The sequence below is a fragment of the Nicotiana sylvestris genome, chromosome 9 (genome assembly GCF_000393655.2).
Source record: "Nicotiana sylvestris chromosome 9, ASM39365v2, whole genome shotgun sequence".
NCBI classification, from domain to species: Eukaryota; Viridiplantae; Streptophyta; class Magnoliopsida; order Solanales; family Solanaceae; genus Nicotiana; species Nicotiana sylvestris.
In genome coordinates, this window is record NC_091065.1 from 120477354 (window position 1) to 120503996 (window position 26643).

Sequence of the window (26643 nt, forward strand, 5' to 3'; positions counted from 1 at the left end):
GTATACATCTTACTGCTCTTTTGAACCATAAAATATCCAAGAAAAACTGCAGAAACAACTCTAGGAGCATAATTAGTTCTCCTTACATCTGACACATAGCTTAGGCATCCAAACACTCACAAATGAGTGAGAGAAGTAGGAGCATCATGCAATATTTCATATGGTGTTCTATCTTTGAGTATTGAAGTAGGTAGCCTGTTTATAAGATAAACTGCAGTAGTAATACATTCTCCCCAAAATCTGAGTGGAACTAAAGCTTAGAATATGAGTGTCCTTGCTACATTGAGTATACGCCAATGCCTTCTCTCAGCCACTTTATTCTGTTGGTGGAGTGTAAACACAAGAGCTTTGATGAATGATGCCTAGTGATATGAGTAGTTCTGTCATTTCAGTATTAAAGAACTCACAACCATTGTTTGTTCTTAGGACTTTAACAGTAAAGGAATGAATAGTTTTAACCATTAAAAAAAATTCCTAAGAACCACAATTACTTTATCTTTTGAGGGTAACATATACAGCCATGTGAATCTAGAGTGATCATCAACTATGGTTAAAAAATACCTCTTTCCACCGTAGGTAGGAACCCTGTAAGGGCCCCATTCATTAGCATGAATGATATCAAAGTTAGAATGAGCAGTAGAAGTACTCAAAGGAAAGGGTAATCTTGTTTGCTTAGCAATTGGGCAGATAATACAATGGTGTTCAATATCATCAAATTTTACAGATTGAAATTCACTTACTTTCTTTAGTATATCCAAAGGTACATGACCTAGCCTCCTATGCCATAGGGCAACATTTATTCTAGTAAACTCAGTGGTATTTACAGTGAGAGATTTTGGAACATAACTTGAGTTTCTTGTAGTAGGTGCATCCTCCATTACTTGTATTATACTCCCAGAGGTAAGCACATACAGTCCGCAATATTCCTTACCAATCCCCTTCACATGTCCACTGAAGAGATCCTGAAATATACAAAAATCAAGAAAGACCATAGCTACACACTTTAGCTCTTTTGTAATCTTTGAGACAGATAAGAGAATGTATTGAACTCAGGTATATGCATTACATTAGTTATCTTATGACCAGGAAATATGCATGTGAGCCTAGATGTCTTATAGTGGCTAACTCTCCTATAGGTATTACATACTTTCCCTACTTTAGTCTGTCCCAAGTATTTTAGATCAAACATCATATCAATCCTATGCACCATATGATTAGAGGCTGTGGTGTCAATTATCCACTTAGGTTTTTATTCCGGAAGAATTGCATTATGTACCATACCTGCTACTATGGCTGAGCCACTATCCTCACTTCCTTTTCCAAGCATCTGCAGGATTTGATTGTACTGTTCCTGTGTAAATTGAGGAATTCCACTTGTTGTAGCTTGAGCAAGCTGGTTCTAAGCAAGATGGTTATTGGTGAGGTGGCCTACTGCTTGTGAAGTTGAAGAATTCCCATAGATTGGTATAACATTGTTGGAGAATTGATTCTCTCCAGTATAAACATCTGAGTTTGCCTAAGGATGTTTCTTCTTGGATTTGAAATATGAGGTATAGTCATTAAGTTTATAGCAGGTTTCCCTAGTGTGACCTGTGAAATTGTAGTAGTCACAATACAACTGATTCATCCCCTGCTTAAAATCATTGATAGGATATGAGTTTCCTTTATTATTGAACATCACTTGATTATGATTGTAAAGGCCAGGGGAATAAGAGGTAGGATTAGAGGGGTATGAAGCGGGAACAAATTTATTGGCAAACTGAGATGAATTAGGGTGACCTTTATTAGTGAATAAGGTTGTTCCCTCATAAACTTCTGCTACATTTGAAGAATGATTAACCAAGGACCTTCTACTTTCTTATAAAATGCTCATAGAATAGGTTTTGTTTATGGAGGGAATATGTGACATACTGTGCATAGGACTTATTCAGTCCCATTAAAAATTGTAACAACCTTTGATACTCAAAGTGTTCTACATTTCTCTTGATTTTTCACAGCCACAACTAGGACAAGGCATAAGGGCATCAAATTCAGCCAAAAACTCCTTCAATTTTGAGAAATAAGAGGACACTGATAAGATGCCCTATGACAGAGTGGCAATCTGTTTGTGCAAGTACAGGACTCTCGAGCCATTTACCTTTTAAAAACTTTCTCTAAGGTCACTCCACACCTTGTGAGCACTTATAACATACACTATTCCACTTAATAGCTTAGTGCTCACAGAGTTCATTATCCATGAAAGCATAATAGCATTGCACCTTTCCCACAAATCATGAAGAGAAGGATCAAATTTATCCTTAGAATATCTTCTATCTACAAAACCTAGTTTGCTTTTGCCCAATAGACTCATACGCATAGAGCTACTCCATAGAGCATAATTTTCATGTCCAGTTAGCTTGATTGAGATTAGAGAGCTACCCGGAGTATCAGAAGATTGGAGAAATAGAGGATGATGTTCATCGATAACTATAGCACCCACACGACCTGGATCTACCACTGGAGTTGCATCAGTAGTCGTATCTTCAATTCCTGTGCCTGAGCTAGTACCAACAGCTCCGATCGCCATTGAAGATTAAAAATCGAGAGCTTAGGATAGAATAGAATACAAAGAATTCCAAAAATACCCAATTGCTCAAAGACGACTCAACCTAGGATGAGGTAAATCGAAGCAATTACATAGACGATTAAGGAGTTCTAGAAACAGAAATCAATTGCGAGCAATCTGCGTGAATTGATCGTCTTCACAGGCTCTGGTACCATGTTGAAACCTAGAACTAGTTGATCGATCTAGAGAGAAGAAGTGAAAATTGAGCAATGCAGAAAAGAACTAACTCATTTCATACAATGAAATCTGCTGCTCGCTATTGTACAAGAGCTATGTGTATATGTGTGTGTGTGTGTGTGTGTGTATATATATATATATATATATATATATATATATATATATACACACACACCTAAGATCCTAACTGCCTAACAGAATGAGACGGAGGAGCTGCTTGACAGTTCTGGCTCATATTTGATTCTTCAACGGATTTAACTAAAAGATCTTTATTTTTTTTCTTCCTATATGTTTGAAATTAAAAAATGACCTTAATTGATTAAAAAGGAAGTCGACTAGCAATCATAAGTTGACATCAGTTCGGCTTACTCATTCACATAAATGCCTTTTTTTACCAAGAAGAAGGTGGATAATCAATCAAGAAAAAAATTAATTAGCGATCATGGGTTGATAAACAATCAAGAAGGAGGTTGTTTATCGGAAAAAATGGGTTGATGATCGACCACGAAGGAGGTCAATTTATTGACTATAGGTCGATATCGGCCACAGGCGGTAGCCACAGAATAGAGGGGCGATTATCGACAATAAATTGATAATCGATCAAAGGAGGAGAGTTGATCGACAATCACCGGTCAATTTTAATCCAAACATCAGCAAAAGAAAATTTGACCTTTTATAAAAAGTATTGTGGAATGTAGTAAAAGGATTATCCACCTAACTGAAAAATCTTCTCCAATTTGAAGACTTAAAAGGGGTCACTTAATTAACTGTCCTGATAAAACATCACAGAAAGCATAAGTTGGATAGGTTAAACGATTTTGAATTCTTATAAAAGTTGTATGGAAATGAAAATGCACTAATTATTTGAACATCCCAAAATAGGAAGAGCGCACAAATTTAGATTAGAGGGAGTAATCAGATAAGCAATAAATATATTGATAATTAATTATGTATGTTTTAGAATGGTCCAAATCTGCATAAGGAAATAATAGTTATCCTAATTTTATGCTATGTTAGATATAATAATAACTATAGTAATAACAATAACAATACAATGGTTTTTAAAAAATAATAAAGAAGAGTTCAGAGTTGGGCGGTGGTGGAGGGATGGCATGGAAATAGTATATATATATATTTTTTTTTCCTGAAGTGATGATTATTGATTACATACATTAGAAAACTTTTTGGTTTTCAAACGTGACTATCTAAAATAGTTGTTGAAAAATTCTAAGATCCAACATCTTTCGCGTCCTTTTGAATGGAAAGTAGAGAGAAGCGATTTTTTTGCTGAACCACTCGTTATTCAAAATTTATCCGACTAATTCAAATTCATTCTACTAAATTATGAGAACAAGGTTTTGACAAGGTGAAATGCGAAAGTAAAACTGCAAGAGAAAAAAAAAAGAAAGAAGTAGCTGCTTTGCGTGGCTAAAACTGTTTAGTGCAACACTTATCTACTCATTTATTTGTTAATGTTAGGTATTATTGCATAAACAACAAGTGCTATTTGGCAACCAGTAAGACTGAGTTTACAAGTAACAATAAACTATTTCCAGTCCAGTTTCTGTGTTTGGATTCCTTCTTCTTCTTTTTTCAAACTTTAATTTTTTTTTTGGGGAGCGAGGATGGTTCTTGGGCAGTGAGAATTAATAAAGAATTAAATATGGTAACTTATGTAACATATAAGAGTTCTACCAAATATATTCAAAAGCTCATTTTTTCTATCGGCCTTTTCACTCGGGTCGTTTGGTAGGATGCATTAGATAAAATAATGCATACATTAACTTTGTGTATTAATAATATCTTGTTTGGTAGATATTTTGAACCTATGCATTAGTTATGCAAGCATTAGTTATACATCCTATTTGATATTATTCTATGCATAACTAATGCATAGAAAACCATGATATTAGTAATGCAATGGGTTTTAATGCATGCATTAGCTTAGTTAAAAATAAAATTATCCTTCAAAATTTATGCTTGATTAAAATATGTCAGTTATTATATTAATGCAGGCTTAAAATAATCCAAATAGTGAGAAATAAAATTATATCGCTAGTAAATAAATAAATACTTAGCATATTACCTTTTTTATAAATAAATATTTTGTTTTATATTATAATATAGGTAGACAAATTAAATATTTTTTTTAAATTTTTTTCATATAAAAACATTTCTCAACATATGTTTCTTTTAAAAAGTTAAGTGATGGACTGGTTTTGAGGGTATTTTTGTAAACAAGCAATTCTTTTAGAAATTGTGCAATGCTTTAATATATCAAACCAAACAATGGATAAGAAATATGTCATCATAACTAATGCAAGCATAACTAATACCAGTATTACTAATACATCATATTTAGCATTATTCTTATGCATCCTGCCAAATGATCCCTTAATGATCCATATTCGTTAGATATATGAGTATATTTTTTGAACCATTTCCTCTAGATCGATATATTCAAATTGAAAAAAAAAATATTGCCAAGTTTATGAGGATTGACTTTGTCTTGGTTTTTAGCATCGCAACAAATATGAAAACTCTTAAATAACTCAAGACATATCGTTGTCACAACTTCACAATTATTCATTTTTCACGAGTAATACTAGTCCAGCAGTTTAAGAAATTCAACACCTCAAAAAAAAAAAAAAGGAGTGAAATTCACGCATGGACTGAGATTTTCTTATTTATAATTCTTATAGCCCGTTTGGCCAAATTGCAAAAATCAGCTTATTTTGAGAAGTATTTTTTTTCAAAAGTGCTTTTCTCAAAAGTAGAGAAGCAGTTTGTGTTTGACTAATTAGTTTGAAAAAACAATTAGTGTTTGGCCAAACTTTAAAAAACTGTTTCTAAGTGTATTTTTCTCAAAAGTGCTTCTTAAAAAAGTGCTTTTGGAGTGAAGCTACTTTTTTCTGCTTTTCCAAAATTATTTTTGCTTCTCCTCAAAAATACTTTTTTTATCTTCTAAAAACTTGGCCAAATACCTCAATTAAAAATCATGTATTTTTTACCAAAAAAAAGCTTGACAAAACAGTCTATTATTATACTTTTGACCAAGAGCAATATCGTCATTTCAATAAAACTATAATTGCTTCCCAATTTGAAAAACCAAGATGTTAGACTAAACACATTAATAAATAATTTCTCTCCCCACTTCACACACTTATATAAATACCCTCAACTCTTCAATTCCCTACTAAGTAAAAAATTGAAAAATAAATCTGACACTACGCTTACACCTTCTCTGACTTCCACCATTTTACATCCAATACCAAACGCGCATTTAATCATCGTATTTCGTGTTCCCGCCGTTCTTCTTTTACACCCTTACTATGTTCTTTTTCTATTTGCAGAAACTTTCTAAGAAAGTCTGAGAAAAATTCTTGTGTTAAACTTGAACACACCTACAATTTACACATATATAAAGGGAAAATAAGGCTTTGTTTTCATTGTTTTTGTGTTAAAATGGCAGTGTCAAAGAGTAACAAGAAGAAGCAGCAATGTTACATAGCAGTACCATCTCAAATAATAAATTCACTTTCTTCTTCAGGACTTCAGTCTCTGTTACTTTCTCCCAAGAAAAAGAATCCATCTTTTTCTGTAAAGCTCAAGCTTTTGCTCAATAATCCAAAATTCTGGGTTTTATTTCTTTTTGCTTTTGGTTTTGTTGGTATGTTAAAGATGTGGTTTAATTTTGAAACTTTAATTCCTTTTACACCAAACCCATGTGAGATTTTTCAAGAAAAGAGCTCATTCTCAAATGACGAACAAGTTTCTCAGCTCAGTATTGGAGCTTTAAATGTGGGGAAAAAAGAAGATGAAGGGGATGAAAACAGTGAGTTTTGGCAACAACCTGATGGGTTGGGTTATAGGCCTTGCTTGGATTTCAGTGCAGAGTATAGGAAAACAAGTGTAGATATTGTAAAAGGTAGGAAAAAATATTTAATGGTTGTGGTTTCTGGTGGAATGAATCAGCAAAGAAATCAGATTGTGGATGCTGTGGTAATTGCTAGGATTCTTGGTGCTGCTCTTGTTGTTCCTATTTTACAAGTTAATGTCATTTGGGGTGATGAAAGGTTTGTTCTTTTTCTATTTTTGAACCATTTTTCTTTGTTTTCCAGCTCAAAAGTTTTATCTTTTTTGTCTGTTTTGATTCATTCAGTTGAGAAAATGTTTATTTCCTGCCTAATTCTCTGAATTTAGGCAACTTTATCAGCTTGACAAGCCTATTTCATCTATTTGGAAAACTGGTTATTTCTGAGTTTGGTGGAAAACTGGTTATTTCCATAGAGTGACATTATGTTTGGTCTAAGTTAGATTTTTATGCTATTCTGGGATGTTTTTGATTTCTTAACGTATGTTTTATGTTTCTTTTTGGTGTTTGTTTGCAGTGAGTTCTCTGATATATTTGATTTGGATCATTTTAAGGAAGTATTAGCAAATGATGTAAGAATAGTTTCATCACTTCCATCTACACATGTGATGAGTAGACCAGTAGAGGAATCAAGGACTCCTCTCCATGCCTCCCCTGAATGGATTCGTTCACATTATACCAGAAAGGTAAGAAGATTCATTCAATTTTCTATCAAGTTACTTTCCTTGTTTTGGTTAAATAGGTGTTTGGTCCAAAAGCCTAAAATAATTAAAAAAGGTAGCTCGATGCACAAAACATCTCGCGTTCAAGCAAGGTCCAGACAAGGGCCGCACCCCAAGAGGATGTGATATAGACAGCCTAACCTGATGCAAATCCACGGCTCGAACCCGTGGCCTATACGTCATATAGAGTCAACTTGACCGTTGCTCCAAGACTTCCCTTCAAATACTAAAATAATTGAAAGCAATAAACAAAAAATGGGAAGAAAAAAATATTAATGTTTTTCTTTTTTCACTTTGGTAGTTGAGGTTCAGTGTATGATTAATAGTCTTTAGTAAGTCCATGCAGTTAGACAAAATCAAGATTGTAAATATATGGAGAAAATCAAGATTGGTGTTTTTTCTTTGGTTAATACCAAAGTTGAGATCTTTGGAAGATATTGAAGTAGTATCTTTCAAGTTGGCTAGTTGGACGTCTTGAAATTGACTCTATGGCAGCTTGAATGAATTACTATATTCTTGAATAGATACCTGAACCCAAAATTGCAAATACCAATTCAACTGTTAGACTTTTTCATAAGGATGTTTACTATCCATGTAGATGTTTTGATCTTTTTTGTTTTATCTAAGAAAAGTCTTTGGTGAATTGAAGTTGAAAGCAAGTTTTCGGAAATTACAGAGGATCTGATTTTGATTATTGAATTGATCTTCCTGCAGTTTAGGAGGGATGGTGTTCTACTTCTGCGAGGCCTTGACTCGAGGCTTTCTAAGGATCTTCCTTCTGATCTTCAAAAACTTCGCTGCAAGGTAAATTTTAATCTCATTTTTCTATTATGCAGATATTATTGGTACGTGTATTCTTATTTCACGTTGTATTTGGTAGTATAAAATACAATACCAACTGCAGTCCGCAAGAATACTATTATTCGAACAAAACAACTGCTAAATCTTTCTTAAGGCATTAGCTGTCAATTTGACAAAATTCTTGGTTTGTAAACTTGTAGGTGGCATTTCATGCTTTGAGGTTTTCTCCATCAATCTTAGAACTTGGTAACAAGCTTACTGAGAGAATGAGGAGTAAGGGACCATATGTTGCTCTTCATTTGAGAATGGAGAAGGATGTGTGGGTGAGAACAGGTTGTCTTCCCGGTTTAAGCCATGAGTATGATGAGATGATCAACAATGAGCGAAAGCAAAGGCCCGAGCTCTTAACTTCACGTTCAAACATGACTTACCATACCAGAAAACTTGCTGGTCTCTGTCCCTTGAATGCCTTAGAGGTCACAAGGCAAGCATTAGCCTTCATAAAAGTTTTATTCTGCTTATGCACTTCTAAAGTATTGCCTACTTAAACAAATTGACAATCTGTGGTTAGGTTGCTAAAAGCTCTAGGAGCACCAAAGAGTGCAAGAATCTATTGGGCAGGAGGATTTCCTTTGGGTGGGAAAGAAGCATTGCAACCATTGACTAGTGAATTCACTCACTTCTATAACAAAGAGGATCTTGCATTGCCCGGGGAACTTGAGCCATTTGCAAAGAAAGCCTCCCTTATGGCTGCTCTTGACTACATAGTATCCGCGAACAGCAATGTTTTCATGCCTTCTCATGGCGGAAACATGGGCCACGCTATTCAGGTATTGTCGCCTACCTTTCACTACAGTTGCTTGTTATAGTTCAGGACACACTAGTTTGGGAACTTAGTTCTGAGATTTTTTCTCTAACTAGTGTTTGTAATTTGTATTATAATAGGGACACAGGGCTTATGCAGGACACAAAAAGACTATTACTCCCAACAAAAGACAGATGCTTCGACATTTTCTGAATTCATCTCTCTCTGAAACAGAATTCAACAGAATTATACTGGAGTTGCATAGAGATTCTTTAGGTCAGCCAGAATTGAGGAAAGCAGGAAGGGATGTGACAAAATACCCTGTCCCAGAGTGCATGTGCAATGGTACTAGGAGCCATTTGTCGATGTAATGTAACTACTCCTTACGAGGGAACAACACGTGATAAATCGTACATTCTTGCAACATTCTGAGAATTTTGGATTAGCCTCGCTATGATTTTGAAGAGCAGACAAGGTGGTTTGAGGTACAGTAGTGTTTTTTCGACTCGGTTTGGAGGAGAATGATTGGTGGTTATAACTTTTAGTAACATGAGACTGGGAAGGTGATTCTCTGATACATATTATACAAGTTCAATTCCTAATTTTGAAGTGGGGAGCAAAGGTAAAGGAGCATTATTTGCTCTGGGAAAGGAACACATTTTTATTCATTCATTCTTTACACTGTATCAATGTATATGTAATATATGTGTTAATGTATATAATCATACAAATTTTTGAGGTATATATGCCATTTTAATTGGTGTATCTTTCTGAGCCTGTTGATAAATTCTCTCTTTAACTTATGGCAGGAATCCTTCATAATATGTATGTTAAACATTGAGCAGTCGAAAAATGTCATATCTTCAAATATTAACCCTAATAACAAATTTGCTTGAGAATAATAGAATGTCGGAATATATGTGGAGCATGTATAGATTTGGATGGAATGGGGTGGGGTAAAGCTGCCTTAAAATGGGGCTAAAATGCAGCTTTGGTTTAAATTCTGAAGAGCAAATTCTAGTGGCCCTAACTTCTACTGTACAACTCAGGGGTCGTTTGGTTATAATACGGATTATGCCGGTATAAGTTATGCCGGTATAATAGCCTGTTTGGCCAAGCTTTTAAAATCAGTTTATTTTGAGAAGTGCTTTTCTCAAAAGTACTTTCAAAAAAATTGCTTTTGGTGAGAAGCAGTTTGCGTTTGACTAATTAATTTAAAAAGCACTTTTGAGCAGTAATTAGTGTTTGACCAAGGTTTTGAAAATTGCTTCTAAGTGTATTTTTTCTCAAAAGTGTTTATCAGAAAAGTGCTTTTGGAGAGAAGTTACTTTTTTCTGCTTCTCAAAAACTGCTTCTGCTTCCCCTCAAAAACACTTTTTTTCCTTCCAAAAGCTTGGCCAAACACTTCAATTTTTGGCCAAAAGTGCTTTTGGCCAAACAAAAACACTTTTGGCCCAAAAAAAGCTTGGCCAAACAGGCAATAAGTTATGTTGGGATAAGATATGCTGGGATTGTTGTTTATTCACCGTTTGATATGTTGTATTAAGAATGACAATTGTATAATTTCTAAGAAGATATAAGTTATACCGGTGCTAATTACCTCACCCTCTATAAGGTATAAGTTATCCGGGTGTTAATTACTTATACCTGGTTTGCTAACCAAACATAATATTAAGATGGTATTAAATTTTTATACCACCCTATACCTTCTTATACCTCATACCAAACGACCCCTTAGTATCTTTAAAAAGAAAAGAAAAAGTGGAAACAGAATAATTTTTTTTCCTGGTAGGTGAAATGTACATTGAAGTAGCATAAAAAAGGTAATGCTGGGAAAAGTTTATAGTAAAAAAATTGAACCATTACAAGTCATGTAATGCACTAAGGAAATCAACAATGGCCAACTTATCATTTACATCTATAGAATTTGCTCAATGTAAACCTGAATATTTCCAAAGTGCATCCTCCACTCCTACCCCTAAATTACAAACAAAGAGTCCAAGCCGTCAAGATCAGGTGACAACAATATTTTGCTCAATGTAAACCTGAATATTTCCAGCTCTTTTGGTACAAACATTTTGGAAACAAATTTCATAAGTTAATTCTTCAAATTATCATCTGAGTAACACTAGCTAGAATCGATTTTACTCTCCTCATACACGTTAACAGCTGAAACACCTCGTAGAAAAGGCAGTATTGCTCAACAAGAGAATAATAGATACAATCAATGATCGCCCAAAAGGCAGCAATTTTCAGAAATACACTAAAAACCAATATTCTTCCAACTCAATTTACAAAATTATCAATTATTCGATACATACATTGTGCGAATGCTTATGGATTAATATTTGCTTTAAAAAATTTGATATTCATCAAAATCTCAATGTCTCTGCTTGCCTCTTGAAAATACAGAGCAAGAGTTGCCAGATTTTTGGAATGAGAGTAAACATTCGACCTGTTGATGTTCAGGCTGGCTGGGGATTCTTCTCCAAATATCGCCACAGCACCAGAAATGAGACCGCCTTTATTGTGCTAGACTTTCAGTCTGAAAGACAAGTGATCGGGTGGCACATCTTTTAGCAAGCAGCAATGTCCAGCTTGGCTGCAGGAAAGAGAAGAGGTTTTGGGATCACAAATAATCATCCCTTCAGCGAGGCTGCTCTATTGCACTGTGTTGGTTGAAGATCTAGTCTCAACCAAGATGGGATTCTCTTCAGCAGAATGTGGCCATAATGGTGAAAGCGCCACAACCTTCCCAATGATAATCAAGGTTGGTGACACTAGCTGGTTTGATGCAATATCGCCAGCAAGATTCTTCAATTCTGCAAACACCTGAGTGAATTACAAGGGCAACTACAATCAGCCACGCAATCCAAAGTTCCTGTCAAGTTGAATGCTTAAATAGGCAGAAAAGAAACATTGGTATAATAGCAAAGAATAACTCATCCAATCCATGAATGAGAAGGCTGGAAACCCTTATTCCTATTGTTTACAAATGAACACTACATGCAGAATTTGCTATTATCTGAATCAATTCAAACCTTTATTTCAGATAGCTTCTCCAAGTTAGAGATCTGAGACAAGGCTCAGTCTTTCACTTGTTTTTCTCACTTTATATAAACAACCTCCCAGCACATTTCTCAACTTCAAATAAATGCTGCTTTCATGATCATGTTGACTATAGTAACCAATGAAGCTAAGCATGATGTGAGAACAAAGGTGGTAGTTTTAGCGCAAAGGTTATGAGCCCAATATTTCTAATACCAGATAGCTCTGAAACCAATGGGTTGGTAATGTGACTAGGAAAGACTATCTTGAGTATTTATCCAAAAAACAATAACATTCAGAGTTACCCACTAAGGCCAAGCTTAATGTCGTCTTTGAAAAGGCAACCAAAGAAAGCTCGAAGCTTGGTGGTAATGACGCCAATAAGCCCCATTCAGGGACCAAGGATCCTTCACTGCAGTGTTGCAATATCTGTACACCAAAAAGTGCTTTGCTCTCAATTGGAAGTTCAACGAATAAAATCTCAGAACCTTGGGGGAAAATGGAGGTCCTTTTGGCATAACGACTTTTCCTTGCAACATTCGTTTTTTTCTAATACCTTTTTGTAATCTTCCATCAAGAAGACAACAGATCAAACGGAGGTAGCATATTTTCATTCTCAGGAAGAGGGGTTGAAATATTTCATAAAGCAGGAATACTCATGTAAATGTCCTCTCCCTAAATGCATGTGTGTAACTGTTGTTCCAATTTTGTCGCGTGCAGTTATCAAATAACAAATGATTTATTCTCAAACGTAGCTGACAAATCAACAACGTTGGCAAATAATGGAGGAATAAGAGAAAGAGAAGCAACTGGGTTCGCTTACCATGCGTTGTTGGGGTGTTGTCCCTCGCTCAATGGCAACAGCTGGTGTGTCAGTTGGCAACCCATGATGTATCAGCTTTGAGGCCAGGGAAGGAAGAGTTGACAAGCCCATATAAACAACTAAAGTACAGTCAGGGTCAGCTGCATTCTCCGCAACGAAAAGCGGATCTGTTCCGCCTTTTCTTGAGTGACCAGTGAGAAATCTAACACTATTTGCAACACCACGATGGGTTAATGGAATTCCCAACTCTGCTGATATACCAGAAGCTGCAGTAATGCCTGAAATGAAATGACCACAATGAGGCCTACATCAAGTTGTGCAATGCAGAATGAGATTCCAGTTTAACCACTATGTCACACTTCTTCCAACTATGTATTAACTTATGCACGACACATAACTAGCCCACTCTTACCTATACAGAAAATTTATAGAGCAACTACAAAGTGTAGATGGAGTCTATTTGGAAATTAAATCCTTTCTATCAACAGAGAAACTACCAGCGACCATAATATTGGTAAACATATAACTGCACAAGTCTTTCTGAATGTTGGAAGATGGGTCTAAAAAGATCAGAATTTAGCATATAAATCTGCTCAAATAACATAGATATTGGATTCTCAAGAGAGACTTCATATTTCTTTCAGGATACATAATGTCCTATTCAACAGGGGCCAAGATAAAAACTCTCAGCATCTAATCTGAAAGGAAAAATCTTAAAATTACAGATTAAACTTCCAGAAAGAAGACATGATTTACTAAGTAAATTGCAAGCTTATGATTATTAGAGAGAGACTTGCTTTTGTTCCCCAAGTAAATACTGAAGAAGATATACTTTCCCCGACCACTCTGCATATTGCTACTTCTCAACACTGAAACGCCTCTTCGTAATTAAGATATATTTCCAGTGGGTTTAAGTTAGCACGCCAGCCAACTTAATGAAACTTGGGAAGATATAATAACAATACGTGATTATATAGCTCAATCGAGCATTTGTGAGATTCACAAACTTATCAAATACCTGGAATCACTTTAACTTGAATTCTCTGTTGTTGAAGAAAATCCATCTCTTCTCCACCCCGTCCAAATACCTGATCCAACAAAAGCCCCGAATTTTCAACTCTGGAATTGTAAAAAATCAACTATATACAAATATATAGATTTACACAAAACATCTAAGCCAGAGACATACCAACGGATCACCGCCTTTTAGTCTCACAACATTTGCTCCAGCTTCAGCAAAACTCAGAAGCAACTCATGAATTTCTTCCTGCAAAACGCAAAATACGACTGTTATCTTTCAAAAAGTCTGCTAGCAAATATACACAGAGGTCATATGCACAATGCAAGCTAGCTAGTTGTTGCAATGACATGGAGAAGGCGAACATTCAGCTAAGGAGCTTGTAACACAGAGATTTTCAACCATCGACTACCCACTACTTAATGCACCGCTAAATTCAACTATTTGAGCAATTTTCAAATCTAGGCTAATTTCAGGCATCACTTAAAACACAGAATAGAAGAAAGGCTATAGCTTTTCCACCATTACAATAAAATCCAATCTATCGGAATCTAAGACTGCATTTCAGAACTATATGTTGTGAAATTTCCAGCATTGGAAAAAAAAGGTAGGAAAGCCCCATTTTTACCTAAGTTATCATCTAAGAATGAGTTCACTTTCTAATCATCCCAAGCATTTTCCAAATGATTAAGTTCCCACTAAATTCCAACGCCATATGTCACAAAATTGCCAATAGAAGCATCATTCCAATAGAAGGAAATTCATGCATCAAGCCAAGAATTAATTTCTCTATCCAAGGATCAAGATTACCCAAATTTATTCAACTGTGAATCTATAATTCAGTAAATCAAACAAACACAAGTATAAATGTTCAAAAACCACAGAGGAATTGCACCAACCTGAGTCCTACTATGGTAACCAGCAGTTTTACCAACATAGAGAAGTCTAGCATCTGGACCAACCAAATCCAACACTTCATTAGAAACCAATCTATCATACAACAAAAGATCAGCATTCTGAATAACTCTCAAAGCCTTAAGTGTCAACAACTCAGGATCCCCTGGTCCAGTACCAACCAAGTACACATTCCCAGGCCCTCTTTTATCACTCCCTCCTCCTTCACTTCCCCTCTTCTCCTTCAACACCTGAAGCATTTTCTTCAGCTCAGGTAGCTGTAAAGCTATGTCATAGTCCCTAACATAGCTGGGATCAGGTAGAATTGGACAAGAACCAGATTTCTCCTCCAATTCATTCTTGTAAATCCAATTGTCCCTTTGGTATCTCTCAATTGAATGCTTCTCAGTAAAGGGGGAAGATGATTGTGATGCATAGATGATACAAGAAACAGGTTTAAGAACAAAAGATTTGATTTTTCTCAATTGGGTTGCTCCAGAAGATGAAGAAATTGAAGGAATTCTACTCACAAGAGCCATACCCTTTTCTCTCAAGAAAAGAATGGCCCTTAAAGGTGTAAACTTTTTCTCAAAAATGTAGATTTTGGAGGGGATATATATGTATGTAAGTGCATGGGGGCAAAAGGGGTATTTGGGTTTGAATTGGGGACCTTTTATTTTGAGCTTTAAAGGGTCATGAGAAGGCAATTTCAGTAGCTTTTGATGCTTTGAAAGGGACAAGCTTTCTTTAGGAGGCTTGAGATTCTATTTTATTACTACTATTTGAAGAAAAAAAAACAAATCAATATAAAAACAAAAAGACAAGCAAAGAATACAAAATTAAGAAGCGCAGAAATTTCAAGAAATTTTGTAAAGATGATGAAACAACTTGGGGCTATGATTGGCGAAAGCCCCAAGTAGTAAAGAAAGATTTGACCTTTGGAACAAGCTGTTGAAAATGGAAAATGAAAAGCGGCTAAATGGAAGAGAGGTTGGAGGCGGCGAGGAAAAGTTGGGGGTGGGGCTAGAGAGGCCACAGTGTACTGGTCTGTATGAAGCCCCAGTTTCAACCAAATTCATTCAATTAAAATTATGAGGGTTATTAACCATACGAATTTAGTATTTTAGATACCAGATGTTTTAACCATAAGCTCTTTGATATGACCTGACCAATAAGTTATGTTCCATAAGTTGTGCAAAATTGCAAAGGCTAAAAACAATACTTTATCCATTAACTAGTGAATTGTTATAAAAAAAATCAAAATATGTCTAATATCATAATTTATTAAAAAAATCAATCTTTGTTGATTAATTAAGTGTGTTTTTATACGAAGTGGACAACTTAGTTTAATTTATAAAAATTTATACACATTCTTTGCGCACATAATTTAAGAACTTTGTGAAAATTCAAAAAGGTCAAGAACATAAAAAAGTAAAGAGTTAGTCTTATATAAATCGATAATGTAGAGTGATTCAAATTTCTTTTTTAGTATCAATGTACATAAATTAAAGTCAAATAAATAAATTTAAAAATAAGTTTAAGTTCTATATATTAAAGGTGTAAAAATATCTCCGCAATCAAATCCTTTAAAAAATAATTAAAAGTAACTCTAATAAATATCATTAATCGGTAGCCTTAGACAAACTAAATCATAGTATTAATTACGTAAGAAATAATATTATCCGGCCATATAACTTTAATCCAGAAAAATAGTGTTCTTACTTTGGCAAACAAAGGCCAAAGTAAAGAGTTTGTAGAGCTAAATTGCATACTATATATATGGTATCAAATATTGATTTTCAAGGAAGAGCTTTCAAGAATTTCAGTCGGAAATATTCAGAAGCTTGTGCTTAGAGATATGCTAAAGCTACGTGAAAAAACAACTTCCATGAAGATGAGGCTGTTCCTTTTGTTGTTCGTACTCTCCATATTTCTTTCATTTTAGTCAGTCTTCTCGAATTGATGTTCACTGATACAAGGGCCTTCAGCATTTCTTGAATGTTAAAGGTTCTTTATTTTCAAGGAATGTTAAAAGTTTCTTCAATATCTATGAATAGGTACTTGAGTTGATGAAAAAATTATACAGTTAGTTGTAATTATACGTACTTCACCTGGCAAAAAAAATTGTGAATCTTCAAGAAAGGTATAACTAACAATGAATTGGTTGTTCGATTTTCTTTATGTTTTTAGTTTCTTTAATTCCATTTCATGTTTCTTTTCTTTTTTTGAATAGGAGAAAAAAGACATACACACATATTTAAATGTGAATTTTTGTTCATACAACCTCTAATTCCAATAAAAATATTGTATTTATGGTTTAATCGATATAATAAAGTCAAATTTTATATGCATAAACTTATAAAAATCACATACCAATAAAATGCATAATCGAATGCTTGGATATTTCTCAAGTGTTATTTTTCTTTCTTTCTTTTTCTTTTTCATTCTCATATTCAAACTCTCCAACAAATGAGAAATTGTTATCCAATTAAATTAATTATCCTTTTTTTCCTACTAATTTTATAAAAATCTCAAAATTAACTCTCTTGATTATTATTTCTGCCATTACAACATAACAGAGAGGAGTCTAATAAAATACCGTTTAAGAGATCCATAGCTGTAAACTATATAGAGAAGCATAATAGATTTGAAAAAAATGGCGAGACAATCTCTTTAAAAATATTCAAAAGGCCATTAAAAGGTGACATGACACAAACCTTATCAATTGTTTCTAGATGAGAAAAATAATCTTATTTTCTCAAATTGTCATTTGTTTGAGCATGTAACCATACTTTCTCAATTCTTTTAAAAATAATAAAACAATAATCAAAATTCAATGTGAAATTTATTACAATCATTCCTAAAATTAAATAAAAAGTATTTTAATGCAAGATAAAAAAGCAGAGTCATTGCTTATTACATATAAATTCACATTATAACTACAAGCCTAGAGCAAATGGAAGTGTACTTATCAAGGTTGAAGTTGAATCCTAAATATTGCCCACAAAATAATGCCATATGTTCTTCTCTTGCTCACTCCCTAACCAATGAAAGTTATGCACCAATATTGTGTATGAATAAATAACTCTCACAAAAACACCAATAATATGAAGAAAAAGTCGATAAAAAAGAAGAAGAAAAAAAAAAGAGAGAACTTCTGTACAAAAAAATTCAAATTAAAAGGAGAAGGAATGATCAAAGAAGAAGAGATGAGAGTGATGCAAAGGAAAAGATATGCTTTATTTATAGTAACCAAAATAAAAGCAGTAACTTACATTGAGCATAGGAAAAGAAAATGTAACGTATATTGAATAATTGTAATAGAAAGGATAATAGGTGTATTAATAATTGTAATGAACCTAACTATGGGCAGAATGGTTAACTGATGTAATTAATACTATAGAAAATAATCAATTTCCAATTATTAAATAATTTAATAAAAAGAATGAAAGGGGAAAAGGTAAAAAAAGGAGAAAAAAGATAAATAGGATCATTGGCCAAAGAGAGGTGCCAAGTCACATTTTCTATTCCTACATTTATATATAAATATATAGATTTTGTGAGTACTCCTACTTCTTTATTTTTGAGAACGATTATACAATTTAAAAGTCAAAAGAAAAAGGAAAAAGATAATAAAGCCACATAAGAAACACTTTCATCTATTTGCCAACTCAACAGGAGATAGAACAAAACAAAAGGTGGTCCAACTACGAAATTTTGTTTTGCCTTTACTTTTATAGAGTATTTAAAAGATACTCCCTTCGTTCATTTTTATTTGTCCAATATTCTAAAAATATATTTTTACTTTTACTTGTCACTTTTAGCATATTAAGAGAAGACAATTTCTTTTTTCCTATTATACCCACAACATTAATACTCATTTCAAATCATTTTCTCAAAACCATAAGGAATATGCATCAATTAATATGAGTATCATGGTAAATTTAAATCTACCTCGGACCTCCAAAATACATTTCGATCATGCTCCTAAGTCCTAAATCACCTAATAAAGCTATCCGAACTGTCGGAATTCACATCCGAGACCTTTTACGCATAAGTCAATATCCGGTTGACTTTTCCAACTTAAGCTTACTCAAAAGAGATTAAGTGTCTCATTTCTCTACAAAACCACTCTGAACCCGAACCAACCAACCCGATACCATATAATACATCTGAAAAAAAGATATAAAGAAGCATAAATGGGGAAAACGGAGCGGTAATTCATGAAACGACCGGCCGGATCTTTACTGTTTGTTCCTTCAAAGACTCCATGACTAATTGCTACTTACCTTAATTGTCTTATGTGTATGCCTTAACTGTCATATACTTGGCTTGTTTTGTTGAACTTGTTTTGTTGAACTTGTTTGTCACATACTAACTGTCACGTACGAAATTCTGATTTATTATTTTTAAGGGCGTGAAAAGTCAAAATGTGCCAAGTAAAAGTGAACGGAGGGAGTACATACCTAACTTAAAATAAAGTATAGGAAAAATAAAAAGAAATACTAGCAACATGTCATTACCAAATCAATCATTATGAACATTGAAATACTTCAAATAGTAATATAACTTCAACTAGTAGGAAAATAGGGAACTACAATAGGTGCTTTCTTTGAGGATTTCTTTTTTTATTCATTTGATGAGGAAGATGATTTTCGTTAGAAACCTTGGATGCAGGCCACATTGGACAACATTTTTGAAATGACAAAAAGAAGGGAGAAATTAAAAAATAGCTAGATGTACGAGTGATCGTTCAAAAATAGCACAATTTCAAAAGTAATCAAAATTTAGTCACTTTTCATGTAAAGATAAATTTGAGCGGAAACACTGTTCAAAACCCGAAAAATACGCCAGTATATTATACTGGAGTTCCAGCATAAGTATGCTTGAACTCCAGCATATTATACTGGAGTTCCAAGATAAGTATGCTGGAACTCCAGCATAATATGATGGAGTTCCATCATAAGTACACTAGAACTCCAGCATAATATACTGGAGTTCCAGCAAGTATAATTGTGCAGTATAATATACAGGAGTTTGGAGCACCGGTGCTCCAGTCTCCAGTATATTATACTGGAGTCAGCAAAGTATATCGGTCCAGCATAATATGCTGGAGTTCATACACAGGTGCACCGAACTCTAGTATATTATGCTGGACCAGTCTCTGTTGCAGCAAAATAGTGGCTATTTTTCATTGACTTCGTAAACGGTGGTTATTTTTGAATGACCAGTCCGAAAACTGGCTATACCGTGCTATTTTTACCAAAAAGAAAGACATTCTAAATCTTGGGAAAATACATAAATTACTCCCTATATTTGTCCCGAAAAGTGAGTTTCCCGTTCAACCTTTACAGATGTCGTTTTCCCTCCATGTACTTGTCCAAACTAAATTTATTTCCCCATTCCTAAGCCCTCTCCCAAGATGTATGTAGTGTGTGGCATACACTCTCCCTCTGGTGATGCCACATATTAAATTTTATTCTTAAATAATTATTAGTCTAATAATTTAATTAATTAAGATAATAACATTCTACCTAATATCCGAAACCTTTTTAATCATTTTTTGGACAAAAAACACTTTTGTACTACTTTAAAAAAAAGTTACATAAATGAGTAAAACGCAGTATTATACTGCGAATTACTTTAACGGAAATTTTGCCGTTAAAGTAATTCGCAGTGTAGTACTGCATTTTACTTAATTTTTTTTCCTGTAAATCGCAGTACTATACTGCGTTTTACTAAGATATATTTGTAAAACGCAGTATAATAATGCGTTTTACATTAAATAATTGCGTTGTACTCTGGTTTTTGCCCCCACCAATAATGAACTGACATAACAATAATTCAATACATAAAACGTAGTATTGTACTGCATTTTACATAGAAAAATTCTACACCCCAACGTCGGACTTGCCTTATTTAAAGGCGTTTCAATTTTATAAAAATTCATTCAATACTTTATTTCAAACTTACGTTCATACTTCTCTCTTCTTCTTATCAATTATTTTTTTACAATGTCTGAAGTGGCAAAAATAAGGGTTTCACTATATTGGGGGGTGAGGTTGGGGGGTGAGGTTGTGTTGGAGAATAACTCTGTGAGGTATAGCTCACCTCCACAATGTCATGTTAAATTGCCGCTTACTATGGAGTACGATAAATTGGTATCGTTGTTACGTAAAAAAATGAATGAGAGGAGGCGTTCAGTTAACCTTAAAATAACCGGTAGATTTCCGTATTCAGTGACTCCGCAGGGGTTTGCTTATTATTCTGAGTTTAACATCGAAGATGATGAAACTCTTAGAGATTTTTTGCTGATTCCAGATGAATATAAGGAATTTATTGTAATAAAATTATTGGAAATGTACGTCAAGGTGGAAGACGTTCCCAATAATGAGGGCGTGCATAGCAGGGATAACCCTCAGTCATCGGGTGGTTATTCTGGAGCAGTTTTTGCCGGACAGATTGGTGATGAAAGAGCTTGCCTTGATTTAAACTTGTCACCACCGGCGAATGAGCAGCCACAAAATAATTTTTTGACTTTAGATAATCAACAAGACGACTGGTAAACTTCAATTTTACTACGCTTTAGCGATGTTTAATTTATGTTTTAATTGGATTTGTATTAACACTCATATTTTTCATAGGGGTACCGTCCGGATATGAATTTTACAAGTTATGACTCTGCCCCTAGTTGGAATATGCGTAGTTCTGGAGTATTGGACCATGGTGGTCCATCTGGGAGTCATCACCAACAAGAAAATATCTATCATGAAACGTCAAGACAGTACGACTTGTAAGTAAAGTGATATAGCTATATTTAAAGTATTTATCTAGTTGAGTAACTTATCATTTTGTTCTTTATGTGCAGTGAAAACGAGCTTCTTGAAGCTCATGACCTCACACAATTGCCCATAGATGACGTATTTACTCGTGATTTGGCAGATGCACAGAGTCAGAAAGATGATAGTGATTATGACAACAATGCGGATGAGTCTGGGGATGACACACCCTTCCATGATGAGGGTGATGAAGAGGAGGAAGTGAATGTTGAACCTGAGTTGACGAGGGAACATGTTCCTCCACCTCCAGCTAGACCAAGAGTGTACAAGTCCCACGTGCCATTTCATGAGCGGAGTATTCCCTACCTTGATAATTTGCCAAGCATGCCGAACGTGGATGCCCTCACAAGGGATGATGATGAATTTCGGTCAGCGATGTGGGATGAGTCTAGACTAGCTGTTCTGACAAAGGGCATGTATTTCCCTGATAAAGCTCGCCTAATTAGGGCTGTAAAAATCTACAGTATAAGAGAGTGCCGTGAGATGACGGTAAGTGAATCAACTAGGGAGAAATACAAGGCTGTATGTCGTAGAGACTTTATGGGTTGTCACTGGATGTTGCGTGCCACCAAGAAGAAATCAGGTTTGTGGAAAGTGGGTAAATTTATTAGCGAGCACAGATGTGAAATGGACACATACAATGAGAATCACTTCAACTTGGATGTGGACTTGATTTCTCTTGTCTTGATTCCATATTTGGAAGTGTCCATTAGGTTCAAGATTAAAGAGTGTATTACAGCCGTCCACCAGGACTATGGTTGTACTATAACCAAAATAAAGGCATATCTCGGTCGCAAACGTTCCTTTAAACTTATTTATGGCGATTGGGATAAGTCTTTTTCAAATCTGCCCAGGTATATAGCCGCACTGCAACACTTTAACCCCGGGACTGTTGTTGAATGGAGGCGTGAGCGGAGTTCGGACAGACCCGAATATATTTTCAACTATGTGTTCTGGTCATTTAAACCAGCAATTGATGATTTTGTGCATTGTCGTCCTATTATTTCCATAGACGGTACTCATGTCTATGGAAAGTATGATATTAAGCTTTTGATTGCAGTTGCAGTAGATGCCAACGGGCAAATATTTCCACTAGCTTTTTCCATATGTGCCAACGAAAGTGAAGAGACATGGACGCTTTTTTTGAACCACTTGAAGCAGCACGTTGTCAAACAGCGTTCAGGTATTTGTCTAATATCTGATCGGCATGGTGGTATTTTAAGTTCTGTATGTCACTTGCCTGAATGGCAGGAACCATATGCATACCACCGCTACTGTGTGCGTCACCTGAAGGCCAATTTCCAGAAGAAATATCCTGACAAGGCATTGCATGACTTAATGTGGCTGGCTGCAACTGAGCACCAGCAGTGCAAATTCACGAGGCGCATGGAAGCGATCCGACAGTTAGAACCACGAGCCTATACTTGGTTGATGGGGCATGAGCTTCACATGTGGACATTGCATGCTGATGGCGGCAGACGATGGGGAGCCCTCACTACAAACGTGCCAGAGTCATTCAACAGCTTGTTGAAGTCTGCCCATGGACTGCCTGTCACTGCCATGGTCCGCATGACATTCAAACAGAGTGCAGAGAGGTTTGTTGAAAGGCATGCAGCTGCATCAGCATTGATGGACAGAGGTGTTCAATTTATGCCAATACCCATGAGAAGATTTGAAAGGTCCAGGAGGCGAGCACAGTGGCATTCATTTCTTCAGTACGATCATGAACGGGGTGTTTTTGAAGTTAAGACCGCTATCCGCGGATACCGTGGGAATAATTTACAGACGGTGAATGAAAATAGAAGGTTATGTTCATGTGGGAAATGGACTATCTACCACATGCCGTGCGCACATGCGTTGAAGTGCTTTCAACAAGTTGGATATGGGGCAACAAACTATATTGATAGGCAATACAGTGTTGCTGCATACATAGACACGTATAGTAGGAAGTTGCAGCCATTAGGTGCTGAGCATTATTGGCCGCCGGAACCTTTTAAGATGGTATGTAACAAGGACTATTTGCTCAAGCTGCAAGTGCAAAAGAGAACGCGTATACGGAATCAAATGGATGTTGGTGACACCGTTTATGCGCGTAAATGTGGCATATGCTCGCAAACAGGACACGACCGTCGTAAATGTCCTTCAGGTGGTGTGCATGGCGGTGGTAATCCGGCTCCTGGTGCAAGTTCGTCGAATGTACCCAACTATCAAGGATACCCCTAATCTTTTATTTTGGTATTGTTTTTTGTAATACATGTTTTTACTTGTGTATGTTGCAATATATATCAAATAAAATTATGTTCCACAATTTGAAATGAGTGAAGAAAAAGCTGTTTAATTGTAGGAAATGTAATATGTAAAGCGTGGTTTGGTAGTTTCATATAACAACACAAGAACTTAAACTTAACTTGCACTTCAATTAAAATAAAGCATTACTACAGCACAAACACAAATATAACAGGCCAACATAATAAAAATACATGAAATATGAAAAATACACTAAACACATACAAGCAAATGTTTAGTCCCGGTTGCCATTTATTCTCCGCTCCAACCACTTAAATCGTTCTTCCATTCGTTCTTTTTCTTCTTCTACCTCTTTCAGTTTCGCCTTCACCTTCGCAAGTTCCCGTTTATTTTGTGCTTCACAATTCCATTGTGCTTTCCATTTTTCTTCTCCCACCTCCTTCAGTTTCGCCCTCATTTCTACAATAATTCTATCGCTTTCTCTTTGTGTTTCCCGTTGGCATAAACACATATTATGAAGAAACTGCAGTTGTTCTCTGTAGCATTCCTGATAACATGGTTCATCAACCCATTCCTTGAAAATCACAAATAGGTTCGCCGGAAACCTTGTATAACTGGTTCATACAGCACCAGTAGCGGCGTCCAACTTCACCATCGTCCCAACAATTTTGCATCGAGCATTCTTTTCCACAGTTGCACTTTGGTGCACGAAGAAGTTGAGCCATTTGATGAAATATTTGCTTTTAGTAAAAAAAAACCTTACTTTTAATGAAATATTTGCTTTTACTAATTTTTGAGCACACAAAATAACTATAATGATGCCGTTATTTATAGGCGAGACAAAATACATAAAGCGTAGTATAGTACTACATTTTATGGAGTTGTCTTGTCGTTCTGAAAAAGATGAAAACCATGTGAAAAAACTGGTTTATCGCAGAAAAATTTAACACATAAAGCGTAGTATAGTACTACGTTTTATGGAGTTGTCTTGTCATTCTGAAAAAGATGAAAACCATGTGAAAAAAGCTGGTTTATTGCAAAAAAATTTAACACATAAAGCGTAGTATAGTACTACGTTTTATGGAGTTGTCTTGTCGTTCTGAAAAAGATGAAAACCATGTGAAAAAGCTGGTTTTACTTATCCTTTGTGCAGTGATGGTTTTAGTTCTATTATTTGTTTTTCTGTGTACTGCTATCCTTTGTGCAGTGATGGTTTTAGTTCTAGTATAGTACTACGTTTTGCAATGTTTGTGTTTCTTGTGTACTGTTTAAGTAAAACTGTTGTTCAAATGCAATTAAAATATAAATGTTGTTAAACGATAATTGTTATCATTATATACATAATGCACTATTTACACAAACTAAAAACCTAAGTAAACCTAAGTAAAAGGCTCTATATTTTATTACGCTAAAAGGCTATTTATTTTACTACGCTAAAAGGTCACTATTACATATAAAAACAACTAACATAAAATACAAATATGAACAACAAACAAAATAAATAATATTAATTTTTTAACAATACAAATAATTTATCAAATTTTAACAATTTTTTGTACCAAAGCTAATAAATCAATCCGGGTATAAATAAGATACAAATTTAAACACAAACATAACACAAATTAACATGGAAACACATTAAACAATACAAATATGCATGTACTATACGAGTTTCGACATAAACAAAATTGAAATACCTCGATTTAAGTTTTTTAAATTTGATTGAAATCGAATTTTTGCACCCGAAAGAAGGAATCCAAAGCTTGTCTTGTATGTGGGACCTATACTCCTTGCTCTTTAGGTGACGGGTGGGCCCAATTTTTTTTTTTTTGAAGTTTGGGGGGGGGGGGGGGGGGGGGGGGACCAGCAGAATCGAAGGTTTTTGGTTTCCTTCGGTTCAGTGGTCCAAGGAAAAAGAAGGGCTATATTTTATTGAAGTCGTTCACAGTATTATACTGCGTTTTAAGTAAAATGCAGTATAATACTGCGAACAGCTTTAATAAAATATAGCTGAGCCCAACATCTTAGTAACATGCAGTATAGTACTGCGATTTACAATTTTTTTAAAGTAAAACGCAATACTATACTGCGAATTACTTTAACGGCAAAATTTCCGTTAAAGTAATTCGCAGTATAATACTGCATTTTACTCATTTGTGTAATTTTTTTTTTTAAAGTAGTACAAAAGTATTTTTTGTCCAAAAAATAATTAAAAAGGTTTCGGACTCCCCAAATATTTACTCTAACCCGTTTACTCTATTTTATTTTATTTCACCGTAATTCCCCCCCCCCCCCCCACACACCAAAGAAATCCAAAATAATATTCCCTAAAAGAGCACTGCTGAGCGGTTGAATATCGGCATGAACTCACTTACTCTTTGGTTCTTGTTGAATTATTCCGTGTGCAATTTTATTTGGGTCTCGTCAATTAATAAGCCAAAGAAAATTTTCTTTTGGGTTAATTAGATAAAGAAATATTACTCGAGCAAAATTGAGAGAATGAAGGGCATTTTGGCAGTGAACTATAATCTTGACGTGAATGATGAATTTGTGTATGGTATAACTTGTGATTTTAAGAAGATGAATTGAAAAAATGAGGTGATAATTAAGACTTCCAAGTTTTATTCTTTATTTTTCAATCTCAAAATAAATTTTTACTTTGTTAGTCTATAAGTAAATAAGGTACAGTTTTTGTCATAAATGAGTACTTTTTTGTCACGGCTGGTCACTCAAAGTAAGCAGATCGGGCAAAAATGGAGGAAAGATAGCTGAAGAAGAAAAGAAGAAAGA

At 34.9% G+C, this 26643-nt stretch overlaps 2 protein-coding genes across 2 annotated transcripts; one reads left to right on the forward strand and one right to left on the reverse strand.

The window, feature by feature from the left end:
• Positions 1 to 5953: 5953 nt before the first annotated feature.
• LOC104227842 (O-fucosyltransferase 20-like) lies at positions 5954 to 9749 on the forward strand. The gene is made up of 6 exons (XM_009780192.2): positions 5954 to 6858; positions 7174 to 7342; positions 8093 to 8182; positions 8380 to 8663; positions 8751 to 9009; positions 9125 to 9749. Exons 1-6 carry the CDS (start codon positions 6248 to 6250, stop codon positions 9353 to 9355), a joined length of 1644 nt encoding a protein of 547 aa, XP_009778494.1. The 5' UTR covers positions 5954 to 6247; the 3' UTR covers positions 9356 to 9749.
• Positions 9750 to 11166: 1417 nt separating this feature from the next.
• LOC104227843 (S-adenosyl-L-methionine-dependent uroporphyrinogen III methyltransferase, chloroplastic) lies at positions 11167 to 15726 on the reverse strand. The gene is made up of 5 exons (XM_009780193.2): positions 14773 to 15726; positions 14045 to 14122; positions 13874 to 13943; positions 12856 to 13133; positions 11167 to 11816 (listed from the first exon to the last, which is right to left on the reverse strand). The coding sequence occupies exons 1-5, from the start codon at positions 15304 to 15306 to the stop codon at positions 11646 to 11648; spliced, it is 1131 nt and encodes a 376-aa protein (XP_009778495.1). The 5' UTR covers positions 15307 to 15726; the 3' UTR covers positions 11167 to 11645.
• Positions 15727 to 26643: the final 10917 nt, after the last annotated feature.